Source organism: Oncorhynchus kisutch, linkage group LG22 (genome assembly GCF_002021735.2).
Source record: "Oncorhynchus kisutch isolate 150728-3 linkage group LG22, Okis_V2, whole genome shotgun sequence".
NCBI classification, from domain to species: domain Eukaryota; kingdom Metazoa; phylum Chordata; class Actinopteri; order Salmoniformes; family Salmonidae; genus Oncorhynchus; species Oncorhynchus kisutch.
The window spans coordinates 53939813-53953409 of NC_034195.2; the positions used below are offsets into that span (position 1 = coordinate 53939813).

Here is a 13597-nt window from a genome sequence, read left to right on the forward strand (position 1 = left end):
TACGGTACAGAGTCAATGTGGAGGCTATATACAGGGGGGTACCGGTACAGAGTCAATGTGGAGGCTATATACAGGGGGTACCGGTACAGAGTCAATGTGGAGGCTATATACAGGGTGTTACGGTACAGAGTCAATGTAGAGACTATATACAGGGTGTTACGGTACAGAGTCAATGTGGAGACTATATACAGGGTGTTACGGTACAGAGTCAATGTAGAGACTATATACAGGGTGTTACGGTATAGAGTGAATGTGGAGGCTATATACAGGGTGTTACGGGACAGAGTCAATGTGGAGGCTATATACAGGGGGTACTAGTACAGAGTCAATGTGGAGGCTATATACAGGGTGTTACGGTACAGAGTCAATGTAGAGACTATATACAGGGTGTTACGGTACAGAGTCAATGTGGAGGCTATATACAGGGGGTTTGGTACAGAGTCAATGTGGAGGCTATATACAGGGGGTACCGGTACAGAATCAATGTGGAGGCTATATACAGGGGGTACTAGTACAGAGTCAATGTGGAGGCTATATACAGGGTGTTACGGTACAGAGTCAATGTAGAGACTATATACAGGGTGTTACGGTACAGAGTCAATGTGGAGGCTATATACAGGGTGTTACGGTACAGAGTCAATGTGGAGGCTATATACAGGGTGTTTACGGTACAGAGTCAATGTAGAGACTATATACAGGGTGTTACGGTACAGAGTCAATGTGGAGACTATATACAGGGTGTTACGGTACAGAGTCAATGTAGAGACTATATACAGGGTGTTACGGTATAGAGTGAATGTGGAGGCTATATACAGGGTGTTACGGTACAGAGTCAATGTGGAGGCTATATACAGGGGGTACTAGTACAGAGTCAATGTGGAGACTATATACAGGGTGTTACGGGACAGAGTCAATGTGGAGGCTATATACAGGGGGTACTAGTACAGAGTCAATGTGGAGGCTATATACAGGGGGCACCGGTTAGTCGAGGTAATTGAGGTAATATGGACATGTACGGAAGAGTTAAAGTGACTATGCATAGATTATAAACAGAGAGTAGCAGCAGCATAAAAGAGTGGTCTGGGTAGCCCTTTGATTAGATGTTCAGCAGTCTTATGGCTTGGGGGTAGAAGCTGTTAAGAAGCCTTTTGGACCTAGACGTGGCTCTCAGATACTGCTTGCCATGCGGTAGCAGAGAGAACAGTCTATGACTCGAGTGTCTGGAGTATTTGACCATTTTTAGGGCCTTCCTCTGACACCGCCTGGTGTAGAGGTCCTGGATAGCAGGAAGCTTGGCCCCAGTGATGTACTGGGCCGTACGCACTACCCTCAGGAGTGCCTTGCGGTCGGAGGTCGAGCAGTTGCCATACCAGGCAGTGATGCAACCAGACATGCTCTCGATGGTGCAGCTGTAGAACCTTTTGAGGATCTGAGGACCCGTGCCAAATAGTTTTACTTTCCTGAGGGGAAATAGGCTTTGTCATGCTCTCTTCACGACTGTCCTGTTCAACAAGTGACAACCCTTGACATGTCCTCGCTTCTTTCCAAGGCCCACATCATCAACATGTGTTGTGCTGTGATCTGTTGTAGATTCTACAATCCACAAACGTAGACCATATGAAACGTTGAAAGAATAACCTTAAATCTCCTTTCCCTTTTGTCACTGTTGGACAACCTTCCTATTTTCTTCCTCTTTTCCCAGGTTAATAATGTAGATTTTGCTAATATAATCCGAGAAGAGGCGGTGCTGTTCCTCCTTGACCTCCCTAAAGGTGAAGAGGTCACCATCCTGGCCCAGAAGAAGAAGGATGGTGAGTGCAGGAGGACGAGAGGAAACTGGATGGTTCACAGACTGAGGACTGGTCCCTTTCACTCCATCCCTCCCAGGGTTTTTCAAACGTCTCCTCGGAGATCCCCAGACGGTCCATGTATTTGAACTATTCCACAGCTAGCTTACCTGATTAAACTGGTCAACTAATCATCAAGCCAATGACTACTTGAATCAGGTGAGGAGCTAGTTCAGGGCTAGCTATTAAAAAATATATATATTTTTATGTCTGGGAATCCCTGAGGACACTGTTATATATCAATATTTGCAGATCTGAAGGTTCCGAAAGGTACAATCAGTTTATCTGATGGTTCCGATAGGTACAATCAGTTTATCTGAAGGTTCCGATAGGTACAATCAGTTTATCTGAAGGTTCCGATAGGTACAATCAGTTTTTCTGAAGGTTCCGAATGGTACAATCAGTTTATCTGAAGGTTCCGATAGGTACAATCAGTTTATCTAATGGTTCCGATAGGTACAATCAGTTTATCTGATGGTTCCGATAGGTACAATCAGTTTATCTGAAGGTTCCGATAGGTACAATCAGTTTATCTGAAGGTTCCGATAGGTACAATCAGTTTATCTGAAGGTTCCGAAAGGTACAATCAGTTTATCTGAAGGTTCCGATAGGTACAATCAGTTTATCTGAAGGTTCCGATAGGTACAATCAGTTTATCTGAAGGTTCCGATAGGTACAATCAGTTTATCTGAAGGTTCCGATAGGTACAATCAGTTTATCTGAAGGTTCCGATAGGTACAATCAGTTTATCTGAAGGTTCCGATAGGTACAATCAGTTTATCTGAAGGTTCCGAAAGGTACAATCAGTTTATCTGAAGGTTCCGATAGGTACAATCAGTTTATGTGAAGGTTCCGATAGGTACAATCAGTTTAGTGGTGAAGCTTCCACCATACAGATCTGCAGGCCAAGGTAATGGTGGTGAAGCAAATTGGGACCAGTTGAACTTCCATCATCTGAGATTTATCTCTATTGCTCTGCTCTGCTCTCCTTTCTGTCTGTCTGTCTCTGTCTCTGACTCTGTCTCTGTCTGATTCTGTCTCTGATTCTGTCTCTGACTCTGTCTCTGACTCTGTCTCTAACTCTGTCTCTAACTCTGTCTCTGACTCTGTCTGATTCTGTCTCTAATTCTGACTCTGTCTCTAACTCTGACTGTCTCTAACTCTGTCTCTCTCTTACTCTGTCTCTCTCTTAACTCTCTGTCTCTAACTCTTGTCTCTAACTCTTGTCTCTGACTCTGTCTCTGACTGTCTCTGACTCTAACTCGGTCTCTCTCTTAACTCTCTGTCTCTGTCTCTCTCTTAACTCTCTGTCTCAACTCTCTGTCTTTCTCTTAACTCTCTCTCTCTTAACTCTCTCTCTTAACTCTCTCTCTTAACTCTGTCTTTCAACTCTCTGTCTCTCAACGCTCTGTCTCCAACTCTGATACTCAAACTCAGTCTGTGTTCTGGTCCAGTGTACCGGCGGATTGTGGAGTCTGATGTGGGCGACTCGTTCTACATCCGGACCCACTTTGAGTATGAGAAGGAGTCTCCGTACGGCCTGAGCTTCAACAAGGGAGAGGTGTTCAGAGTGGTGGACACCCTGTACAACGGCAAGCTGGGCTCCTGGCTGGCCATCCGCATAGGGAAGAACCATCAGGAAGTGGAGAGAGGCATCATACCTAACAAGAACAGGTGATGATGACACTATTTCCGTCGTCTCTTCAGTCCATTTTGGCTCCTCTCTGGATGTTTATCAGCAAGCCATAATGAGATTGAGTTTTCACAGAAATCAGTTTTGTTTATTTGAAAACAGAATGTGTTCTGTATAACATACCTGGTTTTTAGACAATCATGTAAATGTGTTAATATAATAGGGGATTATTCACACGGGTCACAAGTCATCAGAACAACGTTAACGTCACGTTGTCCTCTCCTAGCTTTAACCACATTTGTTATGATTATCATTGCCATGTAAGTGCCTCTGTGTTGGCAGTATTGACGTTAGCCGTGCCAAGTTTACTGGACAGTGTCACAGACACGTGAAAGCCCTCTACAGAGGTGTTTCTACCAAGAACTCTGTCTGTCCCTCTCATTCTCTCATTCTGAATAGAAAAGCAGCTCCAGCACACCGGTGATTTTGATTCCCCATAAATGCATATTTCATGCATAAATGCATATTTCATGCATAAATGCATATTTCATGCATAAATGCATATTTCATGCATATTTTTCAACAACATTTCAATCAATAGACCTTCATCCTCTGAGTTATACAGAGAACTAAATCTCGTTCTAATTTTTTTAAATCATATCATATTTTTTGTACCCCTTTTTCTCCCCCAATTTCGTGGTTTCCAATTGGTAGTTACAGTCTAGTGGTATCCAATTGGTAGTTACAGTCTAGTGGTATCCAATTGGTAGTTACAGTCTAGTGGTATCCAATTGGTAGTTACAGTCTAGTGGTATCCAATTGGTAGTTACAGTCTTGTCTCATCGCTGCAACTCCCGTACGGACTTGGGAGAGGCAAAGGTCGAGAGCCGTGCGTCCTCCGAAACACGACCCTGCCAAGCCGCACTGCTTCTTGACGCAATGCCCACTTAACCCGGAAGCCAGCCCGCACCAATGTGTCGGAGGAAACACCGTACACCTGGTGACCGTGTCAGCGTGCAGTGAGCCCGGCCCGCCACAGGAGTTGCTAGAGCGCGATAGGACAAGGACATCCCTGCCGGCCTAACCCGGACGACGCTGGGCCAAACCCTCCCCTAACCCGGACGACGCTGGGCCAAACCCTCCCCTAACCCGGACGATGCTGGGCCAATTGTGCGCCGCCCCATGGACCTCCCGGTCATGGCCGGCTACGACAGAGCCTGGACTGCCTTAAACCACTGCACCACTCGGGAGACCTAATCTCATTCTCTTTTACAGAGAAAAACATAATAACAAACTTCTCTCCACTCTGGGCGTGAAATACAGCCTCCCCAAGACAGCAGGGTTAGGGTTCGTTATCGAGTTAGTTATCGAGTTAGTTAGTTATCCAACTCCCTCTCCTCTATCTGTCTCCAGAGCGGAGCAGCTGTCCAGCGTGCAGTACAGCCTCCCCAAGACAGCTGGGGGCGACAGGGCAGACTTCTGGAGGTTCAGGGGCCTGAGGAGCTCCAAGAGGAACCTGAGGAAGAGCAGAGAGGACCTGTCGGCCCAGCCCGTCCAGTCCAAGTTCCCCGCATACGAGAGGGTGGTGCTTAGAGAAGGTGAGGATGACTTGCCTTGTAATAACACATTATAAATTCTTATCTGTGCTTAAAAACATAAAGCCTCCTCCCTAAGCCCCTCCTCCCTCAGCTCCTCCTCCCTAGCCCCTCCTCCCTCAGCCTATCCTCCCTCAGCTTCTCCTCCCTAGCCCCTCCTCTCTCTAGCCCCTCCTCTCTAGCCCCTCCTCCATAGCTCCTTCTCCCTCAGCCCCTCCTCTTCAGCCCCTCCTCCCTCAGCTCCTCCTCCCTAACCCCTCCTCCCTCAGCCCTCCTCCCTTAGCCCTCCTCTCTAGCCCCTCCTCCTTAACCCCTCCTTTCTAGCCCCTCCTCTCTCAGCCCTCCTCTCTAGCTACTCTTGTAAATCGTAACCGGTCTCTAATAGTGGTGAGCTTTCATAACGTAGCTCCAACTATAAATATTGTCTTTCAATTGATAAAGGGGAGAAAAAGCGTTCTATGTCCATTAGCGTTCTGTGTCCATTAGCGTTCTGTGTCCATTAGCGTTCTGTGTCCATTAGCGTTCTGTGTCCATTAGCGTTCTGTGTCCATTAGCGTTCTGTGTCCATTAGCGTTCTGTGTCCATTAGCGTTCTATGTCCATTAGCGTTCTGTGTCCATTAGCGTTCTGTGTCCATTAGCGTTCTGTGTCCATTAGCGTTCTATGTCCATTCGCGTTCTGTGTCCATTAGCGTTCTGTGTCCATTAGCGTTCTGTGTCCATTAGCGTTCTATGTCCATTAGCGTTCTGTGTCCATTAGCGTTCTGTGTCCATTAGCGTTCTGTGTCCATTAGCGTTCTGTGTCCATTAGCGTTCTGTGTCCATTAGCGTTCTATGTCCATTAGCGTTCTGTGTCCATTAGCGTTCTGTGTCCATTAGCGTTCTGTGTCCATTAGCGTTCTGTGTCCATTAGCGTTCTGTGTCCATTAGCGTTCTGTGTCCATTAGCGTTCTGTGTCCATTAGCGTTCTGTGTCCATTAGCGTTCTATGTCCATTAGCGTTCTGTGTCCATTAGCGTTCTGTGTCCATTAGCGTTCTGTGTCCATTAGCGTTCTGTGTCCATTAGCGTTCTGTGTCCATTAGCGTTCTGTGTCCATTAGCGTTCTATGTCCATTAGCGTTCTGTGTCCATTAGCGTTCTGTGTCCATTAGCGTTCTGTGTCCATTAGCGTTCTGTGTCCATTAGCGTTCTGTGTCCATTAGCGTTCTGTGTCCATTAGCGTTCTGTGTCCATTATCGTTCTGTGTTTTATCATGTTTCCAACGTTTCGTGTGGAACCTTCCGGCGCCGACAGAACTAGAAGCACAAGCATTTCGCTTCACTCGCATTAACATCTGCTAACCATGTGTATGTGACAAATAAATGTGATTTTATTTGATTTTATTTGGAAACCAGGAGGAGTATCTGTTGCGTCTTCCACAGCTATCGGAGAGACAAATAAAAATCACTAATCCTCCCACTCAGTCTAATGTAGTTTTGATGGCCTTCTGTTGGGGGTGTTTGTCCAGCTGGTTTCCTGAGGCCTGTGGTGATATTTGGACCCATCGCTGACGTGGCACGAGAGAAACTCTCCCGAGAGGAGCCCGATCTGTTCGAGCTCGCAAGTGAGTAACAGAAGTGTATCGAAATGACGTGATAGTTTTCTAGAATTCCATTTTAAAAAACGAGTTAATTATAGAACGATTAAAAGAACCACACAATGAAACTATTTCTTTCCCCTTGTGTTTCAGAGAGTGAACCTAGAGACGCAGGGAAAGACCAGCGTAGTTCGGGAATCATCCGTCTCCACACCATCAAACAGATCATCGACAGAGTGAGTTTTCCCTCTTTTTAACACGTACAGTCACTCATTTCAATAGGACTCATTTTGATTTGAGGAATTTCGTATATATTTTTTTTTTTCACAATTATTGTGGAATGACGTTCTCTTTAGACATGTTTGGTGATGCAGAATTTGCTTTTTCCAAATGTTGTCTTTGTTGTCCATTTTCTATTCCACTCATGATGAAAAGAGAACAGGATTCACTGGAGAATCACTGACTGTGTTGAGGCCCTCTGCCCCAGTAGGAGGAATCACTGACTGTGTTGAGGCCCTCTGCCCCAGTAGGAGATACACTGACTGTGTTGAGGCCCTCTGCCCCAGTAGAAGGAATCACTGACTGTGTTGAGGCCCTCTGCCCCAGTAGAAGGAATCACTGACTGTGTTGAGGCCCTCTGCCCCAGTAGAAGGAATCACTGACTGTGTTGAGGCCCTCTGCCCCAGTAGAAGATACACTGACTGTGTTGAGGCCCTCTGCCCCAGTAGAAGGAATAGATTATGTAAGTGATGTTTTTCTGGTATATAGGACAAACATGCAGTGCTGGACATCACCCCCAACGCAGTAGACCGTCTGAACTACGCCCAGTGGTACCCCATCGTAGTGTTCTTGAACCCAGACAACAAACAGGGGGTCAAGAACATGAGAACCAGGCTCTGTTCCGAGTCCAGGAAGTCCGCCCGGAAACTCTACGAGAGGGCCCTGAAATTAAGGAAGAACAACCACCATCTCTTCACCAGTGAGTAGAGAGGGGGAAGATGGAAGGGAGAGATGGGCAGAGAGGAGGTGGGGGAGAGAGGGTGGGAGGAGAGTAGAGAGAGCCCTGAAATTAAGGAAGAACAACCATCCCCTTTTCACCAGTGAGTAAAGGGAGGGGCATTTGTTATGTCACGTTTCTGACAATATTATGACAACATTAAGTGTTTCCAAAACAACACGGGTCCGAGAATGTATCCCTGAGGAACTCCACAAAATTTCTTGGCTCTATTAGATACCCGGCTGTTTACATACACAAACTGCTCTCTATCATAAACCTGAGTATTCAAACCATTTGTTTGCTTGGTTTAATTAAAGCAGCTGTTAAGAAAAGTGAATTGATATCTTGTAGAGTCCCTCAGGGATCCATTCTTTGACCCTTGAGTTTGAATTGTTAACATGCTATTATCATGCTAACTAGTAGCATAATGCTAACTAGTACCATCATGTGAACTAGTAGCATGATGCTTACTAGTAGCATGTTAAAAGGGATAGTGGGATATTTTGGCTGCATTATGGCAACATGCTATTATCATGCTAACTAGTAGCATCATGCTTACTAGTAGCATCATGCTTACTAATAGCATGTTAAAAGGGATAGTGGGATATTTGGGGCTGCATTATGGCAACTTGCTATTATCATGCTAACTAGTAGCATCATGCTAACTCGTAGCATCATGCTAACTAGTAGAATCATGCTAACTAGTAGCATCATGCTAGCTGTTCAGGTAGACTTCCAGTCATTGCGCTTACGCTAGTTTGCATTGGCTCACAAAAGTACCTCTTAACTTTCTTTTAGATTGGCCGAAGAGACATAAAAATGTGCTTAATTGCCCAAATCTGAACACTATCCCTTTTAATAAATAAAAACGGTAACCCTTTTGGCCTCCTGTCTTAGCCACCATCAACATGAACAACATGAACGATGGCTGGTACGGAGCTCTGAAGGAGACTATCCAGCAGCAACAGAACCAGTTGGTCTGGGTGTCAGAGGGCAAGGTGAGAGAAACACTCAGATGTCCATTATAGTTTTAAGGTAACATTTTCTAAAAAAGAATCTATCGTATGAATATGATACTTTGCGAACACAGTGTGCAGGAGCTTTTTTATATAACATCAAAACATTTCCGACTCACCTGCTGAAGCAACCCTAAGAAAACTGTATATTTCTTCACATCTACTACTACCATCTCTCCTTCTGCTCCTACTCCTGCTGCCCCTCCTTCGTCCTCCTGCTCCTCCTCCTGCTCCTCCTCTTCCTCCTCCTCTTCCTCCTGCTCCTCCTCCTCTTCCTCCTCCTGCTCCTCCTCCCCCTGCTCCTCCTCCTTCTCCTTCTGCTCCTCCCCCTGCACCTCCTCCTCTCCCCAGGCGGACGGCGCGCCGGACGATGACCTGGACATCCATGATGACCGTCTGTCATACCTGTCAGCCCCGGGCAGTGAATACTCCATGTACAGCACGGACAGCCGCCACACCTCTGATTACGAGGACACGGACACAGAGGGCGGGGCCTACACCGACCAGGAATTAGACGAGACTCTCAACGACGAGGTGGGACGGATTCTTAATTTTTTTTTTTTTTTTTTACATTTGATTGAGTTAATGTTCGCTGTCAAAAATACTGAATTATGCCTTAAGACAATACTTGGAGGGAAAAAAACATAACAACTTATACCTCATACACGTTTTTAAGTCTCAGCGTGTTGTAACTCATTTCTAAATCCCATTAGGTTGGTCTTCCCACGGAGCCAGCTATCACCCGCTCCTCAGAGCCGGTCAGAGAGGACCCGCCCGTCATCCAGGACCCCTCAACTGGCGGTTACCCTGGATACCAGCACGTTGCCGTGACTCCGCCCGACCCGGCCAACCGCATCGACCCGTCCGGGTTCAAAATGGCCGCCGCTCCTCATCAGGTAGGAGAGAGAGGGAGGAATTGGAGGGAGAGAGGAATGGAGGTTTAGCTGTAGGTGTCTCTCTAGGGGTCGAAACGGTGCGAAACCATGTTATTACAACCTGCGATGTGTTCTGTTCTTCAGAGTGAAACAGGACATGTGTTTGTTCCTTCAGTAAGAGAGACCCTTTACATAGCTTTACAATATACATATGTATTTGTGTATACTATCTGTTTGTAGTTAACCACACTGTTGCAAATACATTGTAAACGAGTTTCTGGATGGTGTAAAAATGTCTCTTAACGATACTTCACAGCAAGACGATGCTGCTCTTCTGGCTATTCCTTCCTCTCTGCTGCCTGCTGCGGTGGCTGTGGCGCCCCCTGGTGTTGAGGCTGAGTCACAGCAACCTGCACTACAGGTAGAGGGTATGACCTCTGAACCCGAGGAGGAAGCTCCGGCTGCAGACTCACTCCTTAGCAGCCCCGCCCCTACTGAGCTAGCCCCGCCCCCAACACCACCATCACTCGAACCCCAACCCCTGTCTGACCCGCAGCTCGGCCCTGGTCCTGAACCCAAGGTATTCACCTACCTACCACCTCCCCACCACCCCAGCACCTACCTGCTGCCTCCCTAGAACACCTGGACCGGGCCTGGGCCAGTCATGCCCTTAACTGCCCCGCCTGGTTCTCTGCCCCGCCCATCTCCCCCCCCTCCAGCCTGCTGTCCTGTCTTCTTCTTCACACACGCTTCTTTATCCTCTGACTGGCTCTCTTGTCTGCATGCCCCGCCCACACTGTTATATTTTACAGCGTGTTTGAGTGGGGTTGGTGTTTGGAGGAAGACGTTGGCTGCACAGAATTGCTCATCTTCATCACGTTTATGACTAGTTATTATGGGATGGAAAAGCAAGGTGATTTGTAATGTGATTCTGTGCAGTCCGACTGCAACGTACTGTAGTCCGTCTCAAACGTGCACCTTGTGTGTGATTGGTCAGTGTGTGGTCAGTACACATGCACCAATCACAGTGGGTCTGCAGTCCACCCGGGGGGAAGGGGGGGGGGGGGTCTAGTCTAGTCTGTGGGCACATCTGAAACCCCACCCCATTCCCTATTAAGTATATTTTAACCAGAGCCAGCCAAAGTTGTGCACTATATAGGGAATAGGGTGCCATTTTGGACCGGTCTGACCGTGTGACCGGGATAAGAAGAACCAGCGCCAACATTAACGGTTACTGTTGTCTCCTCCTCTTCCTCTTGCATGGCCTCTAATGGTTCCTTTCAGCTTCTTAACTTCTCTGACTGACTCTAGTTGAAGTCTAGTCCAATGTTCTTGCAGTGGCAAATGTAGTTGGTATATGTACCGTATGCTGTAGTGCTATTATATAGTAGAATGTAGTTGGTAGCTGTTGTAGTAGATTGTAGTTGCATAAGATGCTCAACTGAATGTAATGTTGCATGACAAACTATGCTAACCTGCAGACAGTTTTCTTGGTATTTAATAGTCTCTGTCAAAGCGGTTGATTCGCTCTATGGGGGGGGGGGGTGGGGGGCATTTCATAACTATATCTTCCGTTGTAGCATTGACTCACGTAAAGAAGTTTATGTTACAAGCTTCTACCATAGGAAGTGACTGTCTGTCGTTTACTCGAGGTGCTGTCTACAGGCTACACATCACCTGTTTTGAAATGAAGCCTTTCAGAAAATGTACAAAAAAAACAAACACAAAAAAACATTATTTTTGACACACCACCCCCAAAAAAATGTGACTACGTCAACTGATTGGTGATGACGTCATGAGAATACGGAACTTTTCAGGAGTGACTGAAAGACTTCTAGTCAAATATGCATTCAGAACGGATTAGGAATAATTGCTTGTGTACTTGCACTTTGATCTTTGTTAAATGAATTGATATATTTTGGAGTTACTACAATTTAATTGTATGAATGATAATGTGTTGTTTCTTTAATTGATCTGTGTTCAGTCCTTGAAGATTTGAGCTGAACCTCTCAGAAACCTCCCCTTTTAATTGATTCGTTCTCTGATTTTGGGGGATTTTCTGTAGTTTCTGTAATTTTGTTAATTTAAATTGTTTTAAAAACATAGTTTTCCAAAGGAGATTTACAAGTTTTCAACTTAATTTGCCATGTGTAATGATTGATACATTGGAAATCTTATTCACCCGAGCTCTGACCAAATGCTTGTGTTCAAACTATAGCCTGTAACTAGCTAGTTCCTACTAGTATTAATGTCTCTATATTCCATCCGACTCCCCTGCAGATGTACAAGAAGGATCTGTACAGTCTGGAGGAACCAGTGAGAGTGAACCACGGAGGCATGAAGTCGTCTCTGAGCTACACCCACCAGCCCTACCAGGACCAACAGCCACACCGCCAGTACGACCACCCGCCTTACGGCTACTGTAGCGACGGGGGGGGCTACGCCGAACCAAAGCAGCCTCCCCAGGGGAACTTTGACCCTCACACTCCTCACCTGCACTACAACAACCGTGTGCCTCAACACTTCGACGACAGCCAGTGGCCCCCCTACGACCAACAGACCTCTTCCCCCCAGCCCCCGGGGTACCAGCCTGGCCCGGGCCACCAGCAGGGCTACACTCCCAGGGGGACCACTCCCTACGAGGACGGCCCAGTCAGGGACTACAGCCCCCCCCAGCCCTGCTACGATGAGGCACCGGCGGGGATGCAGGGCTACGACGGCAGGCCTCGTCACGGTAAAACTCCGGGGCCTATGCGGTACGATGAACCGCCTCCCCCGCCCTCGGCTGGCCCTTACGACGCTCGCTCCCCTTACGAGTCCGAGTCCCCTCACTGCTACCCCGTAAGCTCGCCCCGCTCCCCAGACCCCCCCAAGCAGTATTACGGAGACTCTGCTCCTGGCCTGAGACCCTCCTATAACCCAGGACCTCCCAGCCGGGGCGGTGGCTACAACCGTGAACCTCTAATGACCTCTGACCCGCCCTTGCCCCCTCCCAAACCTGAACCCTTGGCCTCCCCGGGAGAGATGGGAGTAAACGCGGGGTCCAAGCCCCCGGGTGAGGAGGAAAGGGACGACCCGACCATGAAGCCCCAATCGGTGCTCAACAGGGTCAAGATGTTTGAGAATAAAAGGTCGTTGTCTGTTGACCGAGCCAAGGAGGCTGACGACTCTACCGTGACGAGGGTAGGTGTATGACACAGCCAAACACCTAGACAGCATGCTTATAATGTATGTCTGGGATAGGGCTGTTACAATAACCTTATTACCACCACACCAGTGGTCACTATTAATGATGGTAGTCAAATTCCATATGACCGTTTAGTCACGGTAACTATGCTTCTCCAAGCTCTGATGCTGCTGATGGTCATTAGTAGCCTACCAAACTTGTTAACTGCCTGATACTCAGCACTCTATTGTCCCTCTAAACACTCTGATATCAATGTGAATGTGAATGGGAAATCTAATAAAACACTTCATGAGAGCCCATGAGCTCATGTTGCGCAACATTTCTATAAGCTATGCAATTGCTTGAGAAAACTGAGTGATTGCCTCTACTAAAAAGAGGAGGATCCCATCAGCTTTCTATAGGCTAGGCATACTATATTTATTTCTCAACTTTCCTAATATTAAGCACATTGCTTCTCTTTACAACAGGAGTATAGTCTACCTGGCTGGCAAGAAAACGGAAAAGCGACCTCCTCATATTTGATATTAAAGTGCATATAGATTTAAGTGCATTTCTCCGCTGTCCCTGTTTCGGGACAGTAGCACGATAAAGGTCCATTCTAACTCCAAACAAATTTCACACATATTATTTAGTAAATGTAAAGCTTAAATCAAGAATAGTCTGATGGGTGACAATATTAGCCTATTACTTGTGAATAATGCCCAGCCTGTGTGCAGTAAGGCAAGAAACTCATGTCTTTTGTTAGCGAATTTTTCAAATCATAGTCGCATATCTTATGTAGTCTATATTGGGCTTTATTAGACTTTTTAAAATGTAGATGTTCCAAAGGTCTGCATCAGTGGCTTGTAGTCTGTGTGTGGAAACCAGGAGATG

General features: G+C 46.7%; 1 protein-coding gene across 1 annotated transcript in view; it reads left to right on the forward strand.

Annotated features, from left to right (window-relative positions):
- Positions 1 to 13597, forward strand: part of LOC109885810 (tight junction protein ZO-1) — a 194484-nt gene that overhangs the window by 140570 nt on the left and 40317 nt on the right. Inside the window, exons 15-25 of the mRNA XM_031801464.1 lie at positions 1703 to 1811; positions 3302 to 3521; positions 4894 to 5078; positions 6581 to 6676; positions 6803 to 6885; positions 7418 to 7628; positions 8544 to 8644; positions 9014 to 9196; positions 9376 to 9558; positions 9854 to 10117; positions 11818 to 12720. Coding sequence (XP_031657324.1) covers positions 1703 to 1811; positions 3302 to 3521; positions 4894 to 5078; positions 6581 to 6676; positions 6803 to 6885; positions 7418 to 7628; positions 8544 to 8644; positions 9014 to 9196; positions 9376 to 9558; positions 9854 to 10117; positions 11818 to 12720 — 2538 coding nt within the window. The remainder of the gene's footprint in view (positions 1 to 1702; positions 1812 to 3301; positions 3522 to 4893; positions 5079 to 6580; positions 6677 to 6802; positions 6886 to 7417; positions 7629 to 8543; positions 8645 to 9013; positions 9197 to 9375; positions 9559 to 9853; positions 10118 to 11817; positions 12721 to 13597) is intronic.